Below are 25724 nucleotides of genomic sequence, written 5' to 3'. Positions count from 1 at the left end.
CCCGCTTTTACGCTGTTCACATCAAAACTGGATGAAAAAAAAGCTTAATCCATCTTATCTGTTGACTGTCAAACTGCTCCGGCTAAAACCTACTCACAAAAGACAACTAGGTCACCCAGGAAAAACAGAATTCCTGTTTACGGAAAGTTTGAAATCTGGTAATTGACTTGGGGAAGAGGTTTCAGGAGCTCTTTGAAATACTCCAGTCTGTAAATGAAGTGTTAAATTCAATCCCATAGTTAACAGTTACTATGGTAAATACGTTTGCTACTATAGCCTTGTTTGCTTGATTTATTTTCAGAAATGTATTTCCCCCTCTTAGAAGTGACTGTATATACAGTATATATTGTTTGTTTTTTAATGAAAGCAAGTGTTCTAAACTTCAATAGTTTTGTTCATAATCCCCAATCGGTCATATCAGTAAGTGAATGCTTTACTTATAAACATATAGAAACAATTATTCAGACCATCTGACAGGCAAAATAAGAGTGATATCCTTCTGATGCTTCTCAACATGTAAAACAATCCAATCAACAACAAAAAAAGTGGCCTCCTCTAGATGTTGTTTGAGATACCTGTGTGAGGAGACTTTCATCCTTTTATGTTTTCCTGTCTTGTTTTACCAGCTATCAATAGACAGTGTGGCACTTGTATAAGATGGATGTGTTGGAGATTGTTGTCTGTATGCTTACTGCTAACTTCACCAGGCTTTTGATCAAACTGAGGACTTGACAACTGGCATATTCCTATAGTTCAATGATAGAATAACCCCTCAGTGTTTACATCAATTATATACATCAGAGACAAGTTCTCAGTAGATGTTAGATGTATTTCCTGTTCGTGTTACAGCTCTATGATTTCCCTCTTGAGATGAAATGGGATCTAAACAGCAACAATATATTATATTCTCAACCTGCCAGAATCAATAGAAAGTTTTCTACCTTTTTGATCAACTTCTTTGTATGAAACTATACTCTGCATACATTGTGCATGTTAGCAATAGAATCACCCCGGTCCTCTCTGCTTTGTGTCAGGGCTAAAATCACAGACAGTATCTATATCTTTGGCTAAAATGTCCTAATCTCTATGGCCTGTTTAACTTTTCCTACAACAAACCCTTGCCTGTCTTGTGGGCCTCAAAACAAATCTGACCTATAGGAGTGTCCTCAAAACAAGGCTGATCGATCCAACTCACTTTCGAACGTTGCTATGGGCACAGCCAAACAACAGAAGTGATGGATTCGACTTCCGCTTCATTTCCCTACTGCAGTGCGCCAGCAGTAAATTATTTGAAAAAGTACATTTATAGGGTATAGTAGTCAAGTAAATAAGTGTATGTGTAATTTAATATTTATTTAATTCAAGTTCGCTAGACCTACTAGTAGGATAGTTTTGTTGTGATAATAACGTTAGTTGTGTTGTGCCAGAGTTAAGGCCACCAATCTAATAACTATAATAATAAACTATAGGCTACATAACTAGAAAACGTTGGTGAGCATCCACACTAGAGGAAAGTTTATAGTTGATCGTTCTTCAGTCCTGCGCCTGTCAATCAACTGATCAATACATTCTACTGCATGCAGGCTATTAATAAGGTGTTAACACAAGACCATTCAGGAGGTCTCTAACGCAGAGATACTGATTTAGACCATTCAGGAGGTCTCTAACGCAGAGATACTGATTTAGACCATTCAGGAGGTCTCTAACGCAGAGATACTGATTTAGACCATTCAGGAGGTCTCTAACGCAGAGATACTGATTTAGACCATTCAGGAGGTCTCTAACGCAGAGATACTGATTTAGACCATTCAGGAGGTCTCTAACGCAGAGATACTGATTTAGACCATTCAGGAGGTCTCTAACGCAGAGATACTGATTTAGACCATTCAGGAGGTCTCTAACGCAGAGATACTGATTTAGACCATTCAGGAGGTCTCTAACGCAGAGATACTGATTTAGACCATTCAGGAGGTCTCCATTCAGGAGGTCTCTAACGCAGAGATACTGATTTAGACCATTCAGGAGGTCTCTAACGCAGAGATACTGATTTAGACCATTCAGGAGGTCTCTAACGCAGAGATACTGATTTAGACCATTCAGAGGTCTCTAACGCAGAGATACTGATTTAGACCATTCAGGAGGTCTCTAACGCAGAGATACTGATTTAGACCATTCAGGAGGTCTCTAACGCAGAGATACTGATTTAGACCATTCAGGAGGTCTCTAACGCAGAGATACTGATTTAGACCATTCAGGAGGTCTCTAACGCAGAGATACTGATTTTTAGACCATTCAGGAGGTCTCTAATTTAGACCAGAGATACTGATTTAGACCATTCAGGAGGTCTCTAACGCAGAGATACTGATTTAGACCATTCAGGAGGTCTCTAGGAGATACTGATTTAGACCATTCAGGAGGTCTCTAACGCAGAGATACTGATTTAGACCATTCAGGAGGTCTCTAACGCAGAGATACTGATTTAGACCATTCAGGAGGTCTGATTTAGACCATAAGGAGGTCTCTAACGCAGAGATACTGATTTAGACCATTCAGCTGGTCTGATTTAGACCATTCAGGAGGTCTCTAACGCAGAGATACTGATTTAGACCATTCAGGAGGTCTCTAACGCAGAGATACTGATTTAGACCATTCAGGAGGTCTCTAACGCAGAGATACTGATTTAGACCATTCAGGAGGTCTCTAACGCAGAGATACTGATTTAGACCATTCAGGAGGTCTCTAATGCAGAGATACTGATTTAGACCATTCAGTGCTTCCAGGGTGTGTTCATTGCCATAGTGACAACTGCAAATAATACTTCAATGTACATGTAATCCTAATGGAAAATAATACAGTAACTTGTGTTCTAAATGTACCAATTCAACAACATTCGCTGTTTACCCTGCACATCTTTTACAGCATGTCATTGCCTCGTTGCTCAAGTGGTTTGTAAGTGATTTCAATTTTTCTAATGGTTGTCAATTCGTTTGTGTCTTCTTTTTCACTATGCTCATCTCTGTATGTCCTGTGCAACTATTTGCAATGCATCAGTGCAACAATGTTATCACAACCGGCCAAAAGTGATCACACCAATGCACATTCTTTCCTCAACTTTCCCGACATGCATGTTCTAAGCTGTAGGCCTGTTTTACATTCAGCAAGTAATAAGGGCAAGCCTGCTTCTTTCCCTGAATGGGCTATAAGGCCTAGTATAAAACATGATCAAAATAAATATCCTATAGATTTTGTAGCCTATAGCTTTTCCTGGGATTTCACGAGAAGAGGAGAGTCCTGCGTCCATAGCCTATAGCCTATTGCGCACAGGAACAGCAGGGAGAGAGAGGCTAGTGATGTATAGCTGAAGTAAGATGCTAAATATTAGCTAGATATTAGGCCATTCATTAGATAAATTGTAGGGCTATAGGCTAAATATTTACTTGTCAAAGTGCAAGAAAAACAAGTTAACATATTGTGAAATGGCAGATCAGTAGTGCATTCCTCCAGGCTCTGTGGTTCCAGGGCACTTAAAGCTCCACTATTGATTAGGCCTAGGCCTACATTTTTAGACCAAATTATTATACCTGGGCTACAACAACACAATGCAATGAGGAAAGTATTACTGTTATCAAGTGAATACACAAGTATTGTCGATAGGGTGTAAACTGTGATGTAGCCTAATTTGCGGCATCCCTAGCCGCATCCTCAGAGCATGTGCAGACCAGCTGGCTGGTGTGTTTACAGACATATTTAATCTCTCCCTATCCCAGTCTGTTACCCCTACATACTTCAAGATGGCTACCATTGTTCCTGTACCCAAGAAGGCAAAGATAACTGAACTAAATGATTACTGCCCCGTAGCACTCACTTCTGTCATCATGAAGTGCTTTGAGAGGCTAGTCAATTATCATATCACCGCCACCTTACTGGCCACCCTAGACCCACTTCAGTTTGCATACCGCCCCAATAGATCCACAGATGACGCAATCGCCATCACACTGCACACTGCCCTATCCCATCTGGACAAAAATAATACCTATGTATGAATGCTGTTCATTGACTACAGCTCAGCATTCAACCCTCCAAGCTCATCATCAAGCTGGAGGCCCTGGGTCTCAACCCCCTCCCTGTGTGCTGGACTTTCTGATGGGCCGCCCCCAGGGGGTGAAGTTAGGAAACAACATTCCACTTCGCTGACCCTCAACACTGGGACCCCACAAGGGTGTGTGCTCAGCCCTCTCCTGTACTCCCTCTTCACCCACGACTGCGTGGCCATGCACGCCTCCAACTCAATCATCAAGTTTGCAGACGACACAACAGTAGTGGGCTTGATCACCAACAACGACGAGACAGCCTACAGGGAGGAGGTGAGGGCACTAGGAGTGTGGTGTCAGGAAAACAACCTCTCACTCAACGTCAACAAAACAAAGGAGATGATCGTGAACTTCAGGAAACAGCAGAGGGAGCACCCCCCTATCCACATGGAAGGTACAGAGAAGGTGGAAAGTTTTAAGTCCCTGGGTGTACACATCACAGACAAACTGAAATGGTCCACCCACACAGATAGTGTGGTGAAGAAGGAGCAACAGCGCCTCTTCAACCTCAGGAGGCTGAAGAAATGTGGACTGTCACCCAAAACCCTGACAAACTTTTACAGATGCACAATCGAGAGCATCCTGTCGGGCTGTATCACAGCCTGGTATGGCAACTGCACCGCCCTCAACCGCAAGGCTCTCCAGAGGTTGGTGCGGTCTGCACAATGCATCACCGGGGGCAAACTACCTGCCCTCCATGACACCTACAGCACTCAATGTCACAGGAAGGCCAAAAAGATCATCAAGGACAACAACCACCTGAGCCACTGCCTGTTCACACCGCTATCATCCAGAAGGCGAGGTCAGTACAGGTGCATCAAAGCTGGTACCTAGAGATTGAAAAGCAGCTTCTATCTCAAGGCCATCAGACTGTTAAACATTAACTCAGAGAGGTTGCTGACTACATTGAGACCCAATCACTGGACACTTTAATAAAGATCACTAGTCACTATAAACAATGCCTCTCTAAATAATGCCACTTTAATAAAGATCACTAGTCACTATAAATAATGCCTCTCTAAATAATGTCACTTTAATAAAGATCACTAGTCACTATAAACAATGCCTCTCTAAATAATGCCACTTTAATAAAGATCACTAGTTACTTTAAACAATGCCTCTCTAAATAATGCCACTTTAATAAAGATCACTAGTTACTTTAAACAATGCCTCTCTAAATAATGTCACATTAATAAAGATCACTAGTCACTATAAACAATGCCTCTCTAAATAATGCCACATTAATAAAGATCACTAGTCACTATAAACAATGCCTCTCTAAATAATGCCACATTAATAATGTTACATATCTTAAACATTACTCTAAATAATGCCACATTAATAAAGATACTAGTCACTATAAATCTATTGCACCTTGCCTATGCCACATTAATAAAGATCACTCATCCATAAACAATGCCTACATGTACATAATGTACATATTCTCATTCATCCCTATAAACAATGTGTGTATTAGGTAGTTGTTAATAAAGATTACTTGTTAGATTTGTGTGTATTAGGTAGTTGTTGGGGAATTGTTAGATTACTTGTTAAATAATGCCACTTTAGGTAATTGTTGGGGAATTGTTAGATTACTTGTTAGATTTGTGTATTAGGTAGTACTGTTATTTGTGTGTATTAGGTAGTTGTTGGGGAATTGTTAGATTACTTGTTAGATTTGTGTGTATCGGTAGTCCATTGTTAGATTTGTGTGTACTTGTTGGGGAATTGTTAGATTACTTGTTAGATTTGTGTGTATTAGGTAGTTGTTGGGGAATTGTTAGATTACTTGTTAGATTTGTGTGGTAGTTGTTGGGGAGGTAGTTGTTTGTTGGGGTAGTTGTTGGGAATTGTTAGATTACTTGTTAGATTTGTGTGTATTAGGTAGTTGTTGGGGAATTGTTAGATCACTTGTTAGATATTACTGCACTGTTGGAACTAGAAGCACAAGCATTTCGCTACGCTCACATTAACATCTGCTAACCATGTATATGTGACCAATAACATCTGCTAGCCATGTGTATGTGACCAATAACATCTGCTGACCATGTGTATGTGACCAATAACATCTGCTAGCCATGTGTATGTGACCAATAACATCTGCTAACCATGTGTATGTGACCAATAACATCTGCTAGCCATGTGTATGTGACCAATAACATCTGCTAGCCATGTGTATGTGACCAATAACGTCTGTTAACCATGTGTATGTGACTAATAACATCTGCTGACCATGTGTATGTGACCAATAACATCTGCTGACCATGTGTATGTGACCAATAACATCTGCTGACCATGTGTATGTGACCAATAACATCTGCTAACCATGTGTATGTGACCAATAACATCTGCTAACCATGTGTATGTGACCAATAACATCTGCTAGCCATGTGTATGTGACCAATAACGTCTGTTAACCATGTGTATGTGACCAATAACATCTGCTGACCATGTGTATGTGACCAATAACATCTGCTGACCATGTGTTTGTGACCAATAACATCTGCTGACCATGTGTATGTGACCAATAACATCTGCTAACCATGTGTATGTGACTAATAACATTTTATTTGATTTTGATATGAATAAGACTAGGTCTGATTACGCAACCATGTTGATCAGTTTGGGTCTATTCCCTACAGTTTAGAAGGCCCAGAAATATACATTATCAGGCCACTCGTATGGTGTAGGCCTATTTTGTCAGGATGTAGCCCGGTGTTAAGATAGGCCTACTATAGGCAAATAAAGGTGTATCCTTTCCAACTCCCCGCCAGTTAAAGAAAATAAGCCTATGTGTCCAACAAGCTTTTGTAGTCTGTCTTTTCCTGGGGCTCCACCAGATTGAAAAGGAATAGCCGTGACAGCGGAGAGGCAAGGTGCGCACTTGCGGAAGAGAACAATGAAGACAGACAGGCTTGAGATGTAGCCTATAGCCTAAGTTAGAAGGCTATGAATAATGTTATGATTGTTTTCAAGTGAGTGCCAAACTCTAGTCTAGTCTGTAAACGGCAGTGAATAGCCTGTCATTTGAATAACCGCTCAAAAGCCTGGTATTTTCAATGTATATTGATTTCGAAATAACTGCATCTAGCCTGCCATGTTGTTGTCATGCTGTGTTGCTACCATGCTGTGTTGCTACCATGCTGTGTTGTCATGTGTTGCTGCCATGCATGTTGTTGTCTTAGGTCTCTCTTTATGTAGTGTTGTGGTGTCTCTTGTCGTGATGTGTGTTTTGTCCTATATTAATATATATATTTTTTATCTCAGCCCACATCCCCACAGGAGGCCTTTTTCCTTTTGGAAAAACGGTACATTTGTAAATAAGAATTTATTCTTAACTGACTTTCATAGTTAAATAAAGGTACAATACAAAAATAGCTATACAAATAGCCTGACTGATTGGACAACAATTTGGAACAGTTTTCTCAGCAGTTCAGCCTACAAGGTCCAGGAACATTAGCAGGACAGTAGTATGGTGTATAAGACTGACCTATAGGAGTGTCCTCAAAACAAGGCTGACCTATAGGAGTGTCCTCAAAACAAGACTGACCTATAGGGGCCAACCCTTTCCATGCACCCCTTCCTCTTAGCCTAGCACATGCGGTTGTCTAGGAAACTTGCTCTCCCAAAATGGTCAAGTTTCTCCTCCCTCCCGCTGCTCAAAAGGAGGGTGTGAGCCAGACAAGCAGGGGGTTCTCGTCTGGGAGAGGAGTAGGAGGAGGAGGAGGAGGAGGAGGGAGAGGTCCATCTGTGTTTTAAAACAAGTATCTTGCCCAGAGATAATAGTGCTGCTCTGGGTTATAAATGATGCATTTTGTTCTCTTGGACCTGATAATGGAGGTTTAGGGGAAGGGGAGGAAAGTTCATCGCTCTCTTATCAAGGCGCGCTGGCATTTCTCCTTCAGCTGTAACATGTCATATCACATCTCTGCTCCTTTAGAGATGTAGCACCTTTTGTGGAGAGATACTGTACGTTCCATTTCACCCTCTATATGCTCCATGTGGTATATTCATTTGTATCCCATTTGGCACTTCTATAACCTGTTCCGTCAGTAGCGATGGTTGTGATAGCTGCGTCTCTGAACTGACAGGCATGGGGTTATTATTGAACGTTGTCACAGCAGTCTCTTACTCTACTGTACACCTCTCTACATAGTTACATGGTTTCAATTGTTACCATTTTATGATATCTAGTGAATATCCAGTGAATTGTTGTTTTTAAGCAAAACAAATGTTACATTGGATTGTATTTTGTTTCCAATTGTTACATTCAAGGGATAGTAGGAAAGTGGTTTTATTATTTGAAATAATATTTAACCATGGAAATAGGATTTTTTTATGTATAAATACATAGAATGTGTATAGGCGACCAAGGTAAGGCTTAGTTTTAAGATGGTCACTGAACTAATATTCATGTTTTAAATGGCTACAGTCAAACCACTGTTAATCTGCAGCCACCTAACACTGTCATTTGTCATTTATGACCCTCACTGTAGAGAAATGATATTAAGTTAAATCCAAATTGGATGAAGTTCCACACCTGGAGATGTGGAGTACATTATTATATGGAGGAATATTTGAATACAAAGTCTATCCATCATCATCCACTAGGAATCCACCATAGTGTTCAAACATTTATACATTGAGATTTTGTGGTAACATTTCTGTGGTAACATTTCTGGGGTAACATTTCTGTGGTAACATTTCTGTGGTAACATTTCTGTGGTAACATTTCTGTGGTAACATTCTGAGTCCCTTGAATGCCACATTGCCACATAGAAAGGGATACTACGGTGGAGTGATTGTTTACTACTGAACCTACTGCACCCACCATTCAGAACATACTTCACTGGCTCACATGGATTGAACTACGGTGTTACTGCATGTGGACTGTACCTATATAGATACCACTTGAATGGAGGTGAGGGCAAATGTTCTTCATTTTAAAGAACAGGTCATGTTATTGTAGATCTAATAGTGGATTTATAAAAGAGGTGATGGGTTCAGGTTTGGGGTGTCTGTCTCTCGCTATCCCTCTCTCCCACCCCTCCACCATCTATTCTTTAAATCACACCAAGATGGCACCCTGCCACTGAGACACTGCTCATTAGCATTCCGAGCTATGCCAGTGAAGAGAGACGCAGAGAGAAACGATGAGGTTCCCTATTCCTCTTTCTCTCTGTCCCTCTGTCTGCCATAACAGCAAAACAAACAGATGCCAGCGTGGAGCATCTTGGGTGCTATCTGAGGAGGATCTCTCCACACACAAAGGGACATTCATTGGGCTGCCAAGTATCAGTGGAGACCAGAGAGAGCAGGAACAGACCCCAGAGTCTAGCGACAGATGATGATCTTATCGAAGGGGGAGGGGGTGAGGGGGGCTCTTTAGTCACATCATCAGTTGCCTCTTGCCAAGAACTGTGGCATTTCACTATTGGGTGTTGAGCGACGTTGAGGGGGACAGAGCGGGTAGGGTTTGTCAAAGCCCCCTGTACTGGAGCTCACTGAAGGCCACTCTTTCTTCAGGCCTTGTCTTTGATTTGCGAGAAAGGGTTCAATACTGTGAGTGTTTATTTTTTACTTTGTCATTAATGTTTATTAAGGTAATAAGCAGAGTGAGAAGGTGAGAGTTTTGGCACTTGAGTTGTAGTCTTTTAAAATAGTCTCAGTACCTCAGAGAGGAAACGTTTGACAAAGAGTGTTCATTTTGGCTGGGCTAAAGATTTTCCAAAGGAGGCTACTTCGCTCTGACCATCCAAAATAACATAGATATCAGGGAGTATAGACTGTCCACAGACCCCATTTAGATAAAACCAGTTGTCTGTTATCATAATGCATATCTATATATTCTTTATCTATAGATAGTGGACTCCTAAATGCTGGTGGCAAATGGAGAGATAAAGTATGAAGGCTTATTATTTTTCAGCTGGTGTTTTTGTTGAGGTCGGAGGATTGTATCTGCAACAGATGTGACACACCAGCTGGAAGCCAAGGTCCTCAGGCAACATTTGGTACGGGACACAAACAACTGGCACACAGACACTGTATGAGGACCTCAAACCTCCAATTGAATTGTACCCCCCTCTCCCTTCTCTCTCACACACCTACTCCCATCCCCCCATCTCATATCAACCAGAGAGAGGGGAGGGGGAGAGAGAGACAGAGGGGGAGAGAGAGACAGAGAAAGAGAGAGAGACTACCCGCCCGCTGGGGATGGCTGTAGCTAGCGGTCGTTGTGTCAACAGGGCTAAACAGGAACTAGCATCCAAGTGGTTAAAGGGCCTCGCTCTTATCAGAGGACAGACAGAATGCATCAAGCGGTGGCTGCATGCGCTCCTTCTCCCTTGCATCGCACTGAGGGAGCCTGCTGCCTCTGATGGTGGCCAGCTGTGCTCCAATGTTTAATCATTTCTCTCTTAATGAGCTTAGCCACCTTCCACCACACCGTCAGTAACGCAGTGGGCAACAGACAGAGAGGAGGAGGAGGAGAGATAATCATCCCAGTTCATTCTTCCACAAAATAAAGTTTAGTAGCCTGTCTGGACATACAGTAGGCAGTGGTGTCATTGGTATCATACAGAAAGGAATGTTTGCAGTATTGAGATGAGAATATTACTCTCTCTTTGATTCTAGTTTTGGCATATATGTGTACATTTTTCCAACGTCAAGTAATTGTTTGGGCTGTAATGTTCTTGAAATGCAGATGTATTTTATAGCGGAGGGTGTAGCTGATGGCATCAAAAGAGACTGAAGTATTTCTGAAGAGAACTCTTCCTGAATCCAGGGTGTGATTTGACCCAGGTGTGTGTGATCTTTAGGAAACAACAACAACGTAGCCTATTGTTAGCGTAGCCACCCGTCACCCAATGTTGTTTATGCATGAGAAGGAGCACAGTAGATGAAAGCATTTCCATACAAACAGACTGACACAATAGCGTGTCACAGATACAAGGCTGATATTTACAGTATAGACCTCGTCTGAATAGGTCATTATATCACAGGAGTGTTATTATAAAGTTCAGTGATCATTTCACTTCACTCAACATGCATGGAATACATGCCCAGAATACTGATTAGCAACAACATCCGTGCACATCAAGGTTCAAATAAGTGTTGCAAACTAAATGTATGGTTCATACATGTGTGGTAACTACAGTAAGAACGTATCAACTATGAGAAATACATGAACACCTTCTGGGTCTGTTTAGATTGTGCCGGACTGTATATTACATTCACTTTACAGTAACAAAGGCGGGAACATTATGTGAAAATGTGCCTCAATAAAAGGGTGATAAGTTAGAGTGCTGAAGACAATCATAACACTTGGCTTCAGTCAGAGGGAGAGTAGACGTTCACAGGAAGATAGAGCAGATAGCGCTTGAGGGGGTTGAGGGTCTAAATCCTCCAACCAGGGCACTCAGAGGTTGTCAAGGCGACCAGGCGGAAATGTGCACTTGAGAGGCCTGCATGACTTTCCTCTCCCCCAGAAACCCAGCGGTGACCACGCTACGGCCCCAATTATCATAACTATTTGATTAATCACTGTCCCAAAAAAGTACACTGAATCTAAGAGATAAGATATAGCGGGGGTGTTTTAGCTAGCTGCGCTAACAGTGCTATCCTGTTACACAGTTCATTAAGTGTAGCTGTGCACAGCACTAACAAGGGGCCTAGCTTCTTCCTGGATCAATCCGCTGCCTCTCTCGCCGCCTGCCAGTCACTGAGCCTGGCCCTGCGATGTCTCACAGAGATTATCTCTCCAGAAGACACCTTTCAGGCAAGGTTACCGGCCTGTTGTTTTGATTTATTTTGATTTGAAACCCTCCAACTGATGATGATGGATTCACTCCTGATTATTTTGGCTTTATAAGCAGACGGCTTAACCTGCACTGTTTACTGTTTTATGAACATGAGGGACTGTAGATGTATATGCATGGGGGAAAGAAATAGTAATCTGTCAATGTGCCCTTGAACAAGGCACTTAACCTTCATTTGCTCCAGGAGTGCCATACTACTATGGCTGACCCTGTAAAACAACACATTTCGCTGCACCTATCTTGTGCATGTAACAATAAAACATATATTTTTCTATGGATAATGGTAAACAAATAAATCCAAATATCAGGACACTTCACAAGATGGCCACAGTATCCCAGAAAAAGAAAGAGGGGCACTTTTGCAATGATCTTTGAGGTTTACTTAAGGACAAATTATATTAATGACTGTGTTTTCTAGGGAACTGGAGGATTTGGCTGACTGTTTTGAGATTCTTGGTGTTTTATGATATGATGACTGTTTCGATGCTTGGTGTTTTATGATATGATGACCGTTTCGATGCTTGGTGTTTTATGATATGATGACCGTTTCGATGCTTGGTGTTTTATGATATGATGACTGTTTCGATGCTTGGTGTTTTATGATATGATGACCGTTTCGATGCTTGGTGTTTTATGATATGATGACTGTTTCGATGCTTGGTGTTTTATGATATGATGACCGTTTCGATGCTTGGTGTTTTATGATATGATGACCGTTTTGATGCTTGGTGTTTTATGACATGATGACCGTTTCGATGCTTGGTGTTTTATGATATGATGACCGTTTCGATGCTTGGTGTTTTATGACATGATGACCGTTTCGATGCATGGTGTTTTATGATATGATGACCGTTTCGATGCTTGGTGTTTTATGATATGATGACCGTTTCGATGCTTGGTGTTTTATGACATGATGACCGTTTCGATGCTTGGTGTTTTATGATATGATGACCGTTTCGATGCTTAGTGTTTTATGACATGATGACCGTTTCAATGCTTGGTGTTTTATAGGAGAGCTGGATGCGTTCCACAAGGATGGGGAGCGTCGGATCCACAGCCGCCAGCAGCTCCCTGTGGGAACCACGTGGGGACCTTTCAACGGGAAGATCGAGATGAACATGGATGGCAGCGGCATGGTAGGTCATGCTTTTAATGTCTGTCTCTTTCTTTCACTTATTCTGTCAGAGTCACATTGTTACTGGGGCTGCTCTGGGAACATGAAAAAACAGAGAATACCATCAAATTATCTGTCACCCTTTTTCTCAAGACTTTGGTCCATAACCTAACCTTCACTTTGCTAAAAATGTAAATGTTTTTAGTTCACCAGTCATCTGTCGTTCTTAGAGGCCTTGCCCGCCAGCCTACTAGCAAGTTCCTTCCACCAATACAATACAGTGAGAGTGAGTGGGTAGGGGTAAAGCCTAGTCAACTGGAAGGAGGAGGCAACCAATTCCCATGACAGTCGGACCCATAGAGTTGACTGTTCAGGGATCAAATTTCCCCTCACAAAAGGCTTTGATGTGCATTCATTTCAACCATTTAATCTGCATCTTTTACGACTAAACACTTTAATTGGTATTTTTTTTTAGTTAAGTCCAGACCCTCGATTCAATGAACTAACGATCCATTATATTTGATGTTGCTCTTCTCACCCCAGCTTTACATCAATCGGCTGGCCCCTCTTGTTTTAAGACATCCCAGTGAAGTTCCTCTATAACGGCTGGAAAATATGTTGACCTGGTGCTCTGGTGAAACGACGAGTCCTCCAGGGTTTTGATATTTCATTTTCATTTGGATTAATTAAGAAAATTCTTATTAAAAATTGTAACCAATCTCACATTCATCCTGTTAAGAAACATAAGGAAAAGTCCACAAGGATTTTAGACTCAGAGGCCCTGCCCGTTCTCGTGGATTTCTTTACCGCTACAACTTTATTAAATCATTCTCTGAGCTGTTTCTGACTGTTTTCTAAGCTCCCCTCACGGTTCTAAAGTCATCAATGGCTTTAAATATTTCATCTAACCATGAAATATGGACTCTTTTCGGGTCCAGGCCTGTTATCCCCAAGCAAAGAGTGATTCTAAGGATGAACACCTCAAGCCACTACTGAGCATGACATGCAAATATAGTTCTCTTCCATTTTTGCATGAATTTACATGAAAGGTGGGTAGCCAATGTGACAGTCTATTGCCCTCAGAGTGAACAAGTAGTGTCAAATGCATCCTCATATGGTTGAGATGCAGTTATCAGAGTATTTGTACTAAAGGTTTCCTACATTTGTATACTTCCTAAAAATGAAGTTAAGATATAGGAACGCTGCGTGCTGAACTAACTACATTTTAAACTGCTCACATTCAAAGAGACTGAGCTGTTGGACAATATTGTAATGTTCTAGATTGTTAGTTACAGCCCTCTGCCTTCGCCTGAATCCTTCCCTGAGATCCTCCTATCTTCAGGCGTCTAACTGAGCCAGGTGCTAGGCTTCACCTGTAATGGCTTGTGGAGGGGTTACAACGAATATAACATCTTCTCTCAATTAAAGGGAGAGGAAGAGCTCTGTGGCATATTGCCTTTAAGGATCTCTCCTTTCTGTGTCTATTCTCATGGGTACATATGCTATGCTTCGCTGCTTGCCCTCCTCTCTCTTCTCTTAGTCTCAGTCATCTCTCAAATGAGCTGCTGGCTGTTAGCAACTTCACACAATACATCATTAAAACCTAGCTGAACTCGAGTAACGTATTTTGGTTTTATTGAGCTGCCTGTTTTACTGTGATACGAACATACTTCATATTCGCCAAACCTATAGATAAACAAGAAAGCTGGCAATAAATTCTCTGCTATTTCCATCAGGGACTCATCTTGCACTGCACTGCTTAATTTACCAACCACCTGGTCATTAAGCAGTTTTGCTTGTATATATACAGTAGTACTGTAAAAACCCCATTGGCAACTTCCACAGAAAGGCATTTTAGCTCTTGTTTTCTAGTGAGGGAGGAAAGGGACTTTGTATTCTGCGTCTTAACGATATACTGCCATTTAAAGACAGAGACCAGCTCTAATGTCTCACCCAACCAGAGAAAGCCTTACGAGGTGAAATAAAATAGGGACTAAGAGAAAAGAGCAATGTGAGGGAGAAAGAAAAGAGAAAGCTGGGTAGTTTTGATGCATGTCAGACCAGCCTCGTGTTCCTCTACAGGGTCAGGAAGGCAGTATAAAGCATTTGAAGGTAGAAATAAACCCTGATTGTTTCATGGGTCTCTACTTCATTCACCCAAGAGGGGCTCTCAGTCATTCTCATGAAGTATGACCTCTAGGGACTATGAAATCTCTTCTCTCTGTGTTAGGTTGTGAAACCACAGAGGTGAATAAATTACCCAATGGCATGGCAGCTCTAAGGCATTAACGTCACCTGTCTTTCTCTCTCACACTTTGAAATCCAAGCTGGAAACACGTGACCTTCTTGTGTGATATTGATATGCCCTCGATGGAATCGAAAAGGGTCTTTCAAACACGTCACTCGCAGACTTCTGTATCTAGATCAAGGCGTCTTCCATGATTGTAGCATACATTCAAACTTAGCTAATACTGTAAGTCATGCAGTCTCACCACTTGAAAAAGTCCCAAGATGCAGAGATTCATTGGGATTATTCCATAAAGCTTGCACTTGTGGTGCTGTCTGTTTTAGGAGTAGCAGAGATTGTCAGGGCTGGCAGGTGTGTCATGTGAGTCTGATGATTACACCAATGAGGAGCGTAGTGTTCAGGAGTCAGAGGGGACGAGTGGTAACTGCATGTAAACTGTGTTAGCTAGCTGAGCTAAAGCCTAGGATTCAAGATGGAGGAGCTGATGCGATTCTTCAGGTGTCAGGCAGGGTTTCTCATCACCAGTGGTGTAGTGGAGGATAAACACAGTTTATGCACCTTTTTATAAACATTTTGTGTTTACCCATTTATTGCAAGAAAAATCTTTGGTTACTGGTGTTACTTTATTCACCAGTAACGGCGGTCAGAGTTGACTTTTTTTGGGGGGGGGTTGAACAAAGCTAGATCAGCTTTAATATTGAGGATCAATTTATGGTTCTATAAATGTTTTGTTTTACACTACCTGATTGGAGTAAACTAACTAGGGCCGGGACGATATCAGTATCGCAATATTTTTTTCCATGGCAAAAATGTAAACACAAAGCAGACCTAACTCCTGCTGTGTAAAATGTTGTGTGTTATAGCTGAAAATAAATCTATGTGACTCTGGATGACAGCATAATGGGGTGGCAGGTAGCCTAGTGTTTAGAGCGTTGGACTGGTAACAGAAAGGTTGCTAGATCAAATCCCTGAGCTAACAAGGTAAAAATCTGTTGTTTTGCCCCTGAACAGGCAGTTAACCCAGTGTTCCTAAGCCTTCATTGAAAATAAGAATTTGTTCTTAACTGACTTGCCTAGTTAAATAAATAAATAAATGGTGTCTGTTTCTAACATTAGGGCTGTTTTCTTGTTTTGTTTTCTTACCACGATACTTACGAGTATAGCGATACTGGTATCATCCCAGGCCTACAACTTACAGCTATTTTCACTCATATGTACAGTACATGTAGTCAAATAATTATGCATATATTCAACATTTCCTGATCAGGGTTTTTCAGATCCCCTAACAGTACAGTTTGCAGTTCTAGCTGAACACTGATATAAAAGAGAGCTACCTACCTTTTTTTTTTACCACGACATCATGTCAGCTTGGGTTATCCAACCACATCCATTCCATAGTCTGGTGAGAGGTGGTGAGTCTGTAGTGCTGGTCCCCAGAGCTAGACAGAGGCAGCAGCCAGGGGGACCGGTCCCATCTACTGTGGCTCTTGGTAAGTCTACTGTGGGTCTAATGTGTGTCTCTATGGGTCTGCTGCGGGTCTCTATGGGTCTACTGTGGATCTTCTGTGGCTCTCGATGGGTCTATTGTGGGTCTGATATGGGTCTCGGTAAGTCTACTGTGGGTCTCTATGGGTGTACTGTGGGTCTTCTGTGGCTCTCTATGGCTCTACTGTGGGTCTGATGTGGGTCTCTGTGGATCTCTATAGGTGTACTTTGGCTCTCTATGGGTCTACTATGGGTCGCAAGAGAAGTGACACAATTTCACCTGGGTAATATTTCCTGCAAACCTGGATTTCTTTTAGCTAAATATGCAGGTTTAAAAATATATACTTCTGTGTATTGATTTTAAGAAAGGCATTGGTGTTTATGGTTAGGTACACGTTGGAGCAACGACAGTCCTTTTTCATGTATGCGCACCGCATCGATTATATGCAACGCAGGACATGCTAGACAAACTAGTAATATCATCAACCATGTGTAGTTATAACTAGTGATTATGATTGATTAAGTTTAATGCTAGCTAGCAACTTACCTTGGCTTCTTACTGCATTCGCGTAACAGGCAGGCTCCTCGTGAGGCAGGTGGTTAGAGCGTTGGACTAGTTAACCGTAAGGTTGCAAGATTGAATCCCTGAGCTGACAAGGTAAAAATCTGTCGTTCTGCCCCTGAACAAGGCAGTTAACCCACCGTTCCTAGGCCGTCATTGAAAATAAGAATGTGTTCTTAACTGACTTGCCTAGTTAAATAAAGATTAAATAAAGGTGTAATAAAAAAATTAAAAATCTGCAAAATCGGCATCCAAAATTACCGATTTCCGATTGTTATGAAAACTTGACATCGGCCCTAATTAATCGTCTATTCCGATTAATCGGTCGATCTCTAGTCTCTATAGGTGTACTGTGGGTCTGTTGTGACTCTCCATGGGTCTACTGTGGCTCTCTATGGGTCTACTGTGGGTCTATGTGGTTCTACTGTGGGTCTACTGGGTCTCTGTGGGTCTCCTGTGGGTCTACTGTGGGTCTACTGTGATCTCTATGGGTCTACTGTGGGTCTGCTGTGGGTCTACTGGGTCTCTGTGGGTCTCCTGTGGGTCTACTGTGATCTCTATGGATCTACTGTGGGTCTGCTGTGGCTCTCTATGGGTCTACAGTGGTTCTCTATCGGTCTCAATGTGTCTGCTGTGGGTCTCTGTGGCTCTCTATGGGTCTACTGTGGGTCTGCAGTGGCTATCTGTGGGTCTACTGTGATATTTATGGGCCTCTGTGGGACTGCTGTGGCTCTCTATGGGTCTACTGTGGCTCTCTATGGGTCTACTGTGGGTCTGATGTGGAACACAGAGGGTCTACTGTGGCTCTCTGTGGGTCTCCTGTCGGTCTACTGTGGCTCTCTATGGGTCTACTGTGGGTCTGATGTGTGTCTCAGTGGGTCTTCTGTGGGTCTCTATAGGTGTACTGTGGGTCTGTATAGGTGTACTGTGGCTCTGTTGTGACTCTCTATGGGTCCACTGTGGGTCTCTATGGGTCTACTGTGGCTCCGTTGTTGGTCTCTGTGGGTCTACTGTGGCTCAATGGGTCTACTGTGGGTCTACTGTGATCTCTATGGGTCTACTATGGCTCTCTATGGGTCTTCTGTGGGTCTACTGTGGCTCTCTATGGGTCTACAGTGGTTCTCTATCAGTGTGTCTGCTGTGGGTCTCTGGCTCTCTATGCGTCTACTGCGGGTCTCTATGGGTATACTGTGGATCTCAGTGGGTCTACTGTGGTTCTCTATGGGTCTACTGTGGGTCTCTATGGGTTTACTGTGGGTCTTCTGTGGTTCTCTATGGGTCTAATGTGGATCTCTATGGGGATACTGTGGATCTCAGTGGGTCTACTGTGGCTCTACTGTGGGTCTCTATGGATCTACTGTGGGTTTACTGTGGCTCTCTATGGGTCTCTATGGGTCTACTGTGGGTCTACTGTGGCTCTCTATGGGTCTACTGTGGCTCTCTATGGGTTTCCTATGGGTCTACTGTGAGTCTCTATGGGTCTACTGTTAGTCTCTATGGGTCTACTGTGGGTCTCTATGGGTCTACTGTGGGTCTCTATGGGTCTACTGTGGGTCTCTATGGGTCTACTGTGGGTCTCTATGGGTCTACTGTGGGTCTCTATGGGTCTACTGTGGGTCTCTATGGGTCTACTGTGGGTCTCTATGGGTCTACTGTGGGTCTCTATGGGTCTACTGTGGGTCTCTATGGGTCTACTGTGGCTCTCTATGGGTTTCCTATGGGTCTACTGTGGGTCTCTATGGGTCTACTGTTAGTCTCTATGGGTCTACTGTGGGTCTCTATGGGTCTACTGTGGGTCTCTATGGGTCTACTGTGGGTCTCTATGGGTCTCTATGGGTCTCTATGGGTCTACTGTGGGTCTCTATGGGTCTACTGTGGGTCTCTATGGCTAGGGAGTGATGGACGATGCTGGGGGAGAACAGTGGTGCATTACAGTTGTCCAGCAGGACTAGCAGACAAGAGGAAAGAGAGAGAGTAAACTTGTGGGGAAGAGCATGACAGGAAATCTGGACGTCTGTAGGACAGAGATAGGGTCACATCTCCAGCCTTTATCAAAGAGGAAAGCAGATTTCACAGCTGATGGAAGGCCGTGGCAGCAGCCCCAGGTCGCAGGGGTGCTGAGTTTGTTGTGAGGTACTGTAGCTATCCACACACAGCCTGCTGCTGCTACAGGAACCTGTTAACAGGCACATACACCTCTGGTTAGACACTCCAACCAAAGTTGTACTTCATGCTTTATCGGTGTTAGATGATCACACTAGGTCTAAATGTCCATCCCTTTTTCCTCATGTATGTATATATGTATATTGTCTTCAAAGAAAGAAAAATAAGTGGTACGTCAATCACAGAATATGTTGAACTGAATTCAGGTTCTCAGTGCATTGTATCAACCATAGAAATATAATGTTCTTTCATTAAAGTAATTTATCCCAGAAGGACTCAGGGACTGAAGTGTAAACAAAGTAATTGCCTTGGGTTGGAGTATGGTATAGTGTGTGAAGGGAGAGAAGAGAGAGAGAGGGAGAGGTCACATAGAGAGAGAGGGAGAGGCAGAGGGCAAAGAGAGAGTGAGAGAGAGAGAGAGGGAGAGGGAGAGGCAGAGGGCCCAGAGAGAAAGGCCGAGGGCCCAGAGAGAGAGAGGGGGAGGGAGGGAGAGGGCCCAGAGAGAGAGACCAGAGAGAGAGAGAGAGAGAGAGAGAGAGAAGAAATCATTGAGCGAGAGCCCAGACAGAAATAGAAAGTGAGCTGCCCAAAGCTGCAACCCCAGCTTGTCAGTACCCGGTTTGGTTGTGTTCTGTTCTTCCCAGGGTTGGGCAAGGTTCTCCTCTCTGACTGATGGAGCTGCCAGCGCTCAGCCTCATCCTTCACTTCTCTCACTTCTTCCCCTGATCAATCAGACTATTAAGCTCCAATTACACCAGCCAGCCCCGCCACACAACCAGGTGAGCGACAAGCACATTCAGCCAGCCCAGCCCAGACACGCACGGCCCAACCAGCCAACACTCCCAAATTAACCCAAATGAATAGTGACACTGAGACATAAATGTCTGCAATCGAGGGCTTAATGACATGTCTGTGTCGAAGCTATTGAGTAGCAGGTGTCTTAAAAGTAGTAATTACACAAAGCGGGACAGGATGTGAAAAAAGGCCCACGGCTGGGCCAGAGTAGGCCCCAGTGTTGTGGTTAGCTGGGTTCTGTCTCTAGGTGTTGATAATTGATTCAGGCTAATAATAAGCTGCGGATTTGGAGGCCTGTCTGTTCTAGATGCGTGTTACTGAGGCTGGAGCCTCCTGCTCTATGCTCATAATGCTCATTATAAAGGTCTATTGTAAGGCCTGGTTTCAGTGACTGCTGATCTTTTTACTTTAGCCCTCAGTCGGTATTGATACAAAGATATTTAGGACAGTGTACGTATTGAGGGCAACCCCTAAAACAGACAGAAAACATGATATGTTTCTACAACAGGAGGCAGGTGAATTGATGTCATTATTGGTCATATCCTGGGAACACTACATTTGTTATTGTTGTTCCTTATATATCAGAAGGAAAGAGACAATGTTTTTGTATATTGTAGGCTATATTGTCTGTAATATTTGCTCCGGTGTGATGTGTTTCTGAGTGGAGAGACAGGAAGCCACATCGGGGAAGCAGCTGGCAGTGGAAATGTTGTCGCATGTGAAGCAAAGGGCAGAGACAAATCCTATGTTCATGTTCTTAACAATAATGTGTGTTCACATTAAGATATTAAGACATTGTTTTAGTTTCAATCTACATTTCTGTCATGGATTTTGTGAGAAATATGTGTATTATATACTGCAACCAAGTGATTGAGGCTAGCTGCTACAGTATTCTTTATCGTATGTAGTATTATGTGTGTTTTCTGAGAAGAGTAGACTTTTGGTTGTGAACAGAGAGTCTTACCTAGAGAGTGGAGACAAAAAAGGAAAATGACAAGATACTGTCCTAATTTGCACCTGGGAGAGAGGTGGTGTCTGTCAGGCCCAGGAGGGGTTTTATAGTGTCATTTAGAACAGGGTGAGAAATGAGGTCCTGCCGTCCATGCTCCAGAAAAAGCACCCAAAAATTATTCAAGCCATCACTCAGACATTTATCTCCTCCCGGTTCCCACCCTCTCCCGTCAATATGTTTATTGTTAGCTACCCCCTAAACTTGAACAAGTGGTGGCGCGGATTTTTCTGCTCCGAAATTATATTTTTCTTCTTGTCATTGCTTCATTAATCAAGAGAAGGCATTCTGAAAAATGTTTTGTTTTGGAGGCTGCAATCTATTTTGTGTGTGTGTGTGTGTTGTTGTTAATCTGCGCCCGTGGCAGGTTTCCCCTTCGAAACGCAGCGCTAAGCAGCGGTATCGCAGGCCTATTGTTGTAGCCTCTGTCATAGCAAGGAGAGCCTGATGCAGGCCTGGGCGAGCCTGATAAGGAAAGAGGATTCAACATGGCTGGAAAGGAGAATCAGTGGGACTTGAGAGTGGAGTACGGATGGGGCAGACGCGCACACAGACGTCCGCGCGCATGCGGGTGTGCGCCCACACACATGTACTCGCGCGCACACAAACGCATACACACACTCACACGTAAGCATGAACACACATGCAAGCACACAAATCATCATCATCATCATCACACTGGCACATGCCCAGGCAATTATTTACAGTACAACATCCAATTACATATGCAAGAAGACACCCCATGAGATAGTAGTTACAGTACACCACCTCTCTGCTACTACTTACTGGCAACACACTGACTGCCACAGCACCATACAGCACACTAAGAAGTAACCAAAAGACAACAATGTATTTGATTTCTTGTATTTTGTATATAAAGTCAACCTATCCTTTCTGTCTGAAAGTAATACCCTCTTGGATGTGGTTGGTAAAACCAGACAATTATCTGCACTAACCGGATTTGAATTTCTATGTTGGACACACAAATAATTTTGGCACAAAGAATGTGGCTCCATCTAATGAAATAATGGCCCCAAATTTTAGGCTGGGAACCAATTTGTGATTGCATGCATCAATTATTTCTTGGGCTTAAACCAATATTAAGACTGGGGTCTCTTCAGATGGGTAAAATGGTAATTATCTGGCGGTCTCTCTGACATTCACTGCGCCCCACATTTCTATCAACACTGTTATTGACCAGCACACACATTAAAGAGTTCACGTTATACCGCATTACTTTGATAAAGAAAACACGTATTCCTCTGAATTCATCCCTCTCTCAGTCTAAACCATCAGCTCGATGACAAAGATCTGACAACAACGCTTGGTTAGGCATACTTGTGAGTCGAATGGAGACTAGGGTTAGGACCTGTGTCAGAGGGGGGTGTCCAGGCCCCGGGGCCATTGTTTGGTGTCTTTCTAAGCTCCTTTCTATGGCTCCTCTCTCTGTGCTCTGCTGGGATCCATCCTGTGGCCATGCCGCCATGCCGTGGTGTATTAGCTGTGAAGGGCTCAGTGCTGCTCAGTGCTACTGGGGTTGGGGCTGTTGGGGCTGAGCTCCACTGTTTGAGATAATGCATGGTTGACTTGATCTACAAGTGAACCTGACATTCTCCTGTCCTTACATCACCACAAACAGATATGGCTGGTCCCCAGATAAGGAAGGCAGAATTCACTGACTTGCTTTGTGCCTTGCAGCCCTGCTGTGATGGCTACATAGTTTACTCAATCTCACTATACATACAGGGAATGGATCTGTACACTAAATGTTACAGTGAGAACGGACGCTTTTTATGTTGAGTTGGGGCTTCAAATAGATATGTCAATTGAGAGAGAGAGAGAATATACACTGAGTGTACAAAACATTAGGAACAGCTCTTTCCATGGCATAAACTGACCAGGTGTTAAATCTAGTTCACTTGTTAAATCTACTTCAATCAGTGTAGATGAAGGGGAGGAGACAGGTTAAAGAAGGATTTTTAAGCCTTGAGACAGCATAGACATGGATTGTGTGTGTGTGCCATTCAGAGGGTGAATGGACAAGACAGACCATTTCAGTGCCTTTGAATAGGGTATGGTAGTAGTTGCCAGGCGCACCGGTTTGAGTGTGTCAAGAACTGCAACGCTGTTGGACTTTTCATGCTCAACAGTTTCCCGTGTGGATCAAGAATGATTCACCACCCAAATGACATCCAGCCACCTTGACACAACTGTTTCAAGCACTGGAGTCAACATGGGCCAGTATCCCTGTGCAACGCTTTCGACACCTTGTAGTGTCGACAAATTTAGGCTGTTCTGAGGGCAATAGGGGGTGCAACTCAATATTAGGAAGGTGTTCTTAATGTTTTGTGCAGTCTGTGTATAACATTAAGTACAGAAGTGCAGAATGCTTATGCTCCTCAATAAACATAAACATAACAATAAACATAATCCTCGATAAAGATAATTCGACACCTGCTATAAACATGAACATTCAGGACCATTTGATTCATTCGGCAAGATATATTGCATACTGTAAAAGAAGGAAATGTGTGAAATTTGAACTTGATCTAAATCATTTGAAGCGAGGTACACTGTGTCTACAACACATCATAACCCAACAAGTACCCAATCTAGCGGAAACATTCATTGACATTCCTAAACCTTTGAGAAAAGTCATAGTGTCTAACTTAGAAAAGTCAATGTGAGTGTCTATGTCAAACGAAAGAGTAGATATCCATTAACATACACAACAGACCTCCATTGCAGTTGGAGGGAAAACAGAAAAGTGAAAAGAAGTCGAGTGGTGCCAGCTGCTTTGCCATCTGTCTCTGTCATGGCAGTACTTGTGATATGTTGAAACAACTTCCCTGAGAAGTGCTCCAGATAATCTGTGATTGTTTCCATTTGCAAACTCCTGATAGTATTCTACATTACAGTGGGGACTAAAGTTATTTATGGTGCTGGTATTCTACATTACAGTGGGAACTAAAGTTATTTATGGTGCTGGTTAAAGTTTTAGAGTACTGACCATCATTCCCTTCAGCGGTCAACACACACACACACACACACACACACACACACACACACACACACACACACACACACACACACACACACACACACACACACACACACATACTCTGTCTCGTCTATAATTACCTAAAACATATGTTACAGTGCTTCATCATCCTTATCATTATGTTATCAGTATTGTGGAGAACTTTCAGTCCTAGACAAATATGTTGCTCATCCCACTAGAATGCATCATTACGTGCAGGCCCCATGGTCTGCTGGTCTACAGTAGGTACATGTATGCAACCCTGGAGACCGGGGTTCAATCCCCGTCTTCCCACTTTGTCTCCTCTTAATCTGTCTTCCCCGCCGTTTCTAATCTGTCTGAATAAAGCAGAAATGCCTAAGTAATATATCTTTAAGAAAGCATCATAACATGTAGGGTGCTTGATGTTTTCAGGACCCTTTGATGCCACTGATGCCATCCATCATTTATAGCATTCTGCCACCACATCACATCTCCCCACACGTAAACCAGGCCACTCTAAGACCCACTCTGAAATTGCACTTTATTCCCTATATAGTACACTACATGGGCCCTGGTGAAAAGTAGTGCACTATATAGGGAATGAATAGGGTGCCAGTTAGGACGCAGACTAAGTCTCTACGTGGGGTTGGCCTAGGCTGGGCTGCTGTGTTCTCTTTCCTCTTGGTTGCGCTGGTGGAGGAGTCGAGGAACACAGTGGAGGCTTTGCTTGCTTCAGCTCCTCCAGCGAGGGCAAGTCCCTGCTGCCGGCCTTTGATAAGTCCGCCCTGTCCCGGCCTCCAGCCCCAATCCAGCCCCCCAGTATTCCAGCCCCCCAGCCTAGCCTGGCTCGGGGGCCACCAAAGCCCAAAGACAAAACCCTGTCAAATGACTCCAGATGGATGAACAGCAGAAAATGAAAGTATTCCGTGAAGAATGCTGATTTGGTCGGTGGTCACATGGGTTTTCTATCAGCGGAGGCTTTGAGATAAAGAACCCAGATAAGACCAGAGGAGAGGAGGCCTGGACAGTGTCGGCTTCACAGGCCTGGTGGTCCAGCACATAGCAGTGTGTGTGGGTGTTTGTATGTGTCTGTGCGAATGTGTGTTTGTGTGTGTGTGTGTGTGTTTATGAGGCTGTCAAAACAGGAATATTACACCACAGGGTCGTCAGGAAACTAATTGGGTAACAAAGACCATTTCCAGTCCTGGAACCCCATCTTTTAACAGTCCGTGTGCTGAGACTGTGATAAGGGAGTTCACGTCTAATACATTTAGTGGGGGCAAGTTCACCTTCTTTATCTTATTTACTTACCTCAGTGTAAATATGGCCGGTCTTTAAAGGGGATTTATTAAGACCCCCGTTTCTCTAAAGTGCACGCGAGAATCAAACTGTTTCTGTGTCATAGGTATACAATCAAA

At 43.0% G+C, this 25724-nt stretch overlaps 1 protein-coding gene across 1 annotated transcript in view; it reads left to right on the top strand.

The window, feature by feature from the left end:
- zfpm2a (zinc finger protein, FOG family member 2a) overlaps nt 1-25724 on the top strand; it is a 167088-nt gene that overhangs the window by 78299 nt on the left and 63065 nt on the right. The window contains exon 4 of the mRNA XM_065028025.1: nt 12920-13044. Coding sequence (XP_064884097.1) covers nt 12920-13044 — 125 coding nt within the window. The remainder of the gene's footprint in view (nt 1-12919; nt 13045-25724) is intronic.

The sequence above is a fragment of the Oncorhynchus nerka genome, linkage group LG14, assembly GCF_034236695.1.
Source record: "Oncorhynchus nerka isolate Pitt River linkage group LG14, Oner_Uvic_2.0, whole genome shotgun sequence".
NCBI classification, from domain to species: domain Eukaryota; kingdom Metazoa; phylum Chordata; class Actinopteri; order Salmoniformes; family Salmonidae; genus Oncorhynchus; species Oncorhynchus nerka.
The sequence above is the reverse complement of the archived record's forward strand: the minus strand, read 5'-3'. Positions and strand labels throughout refer to the sequence as shown.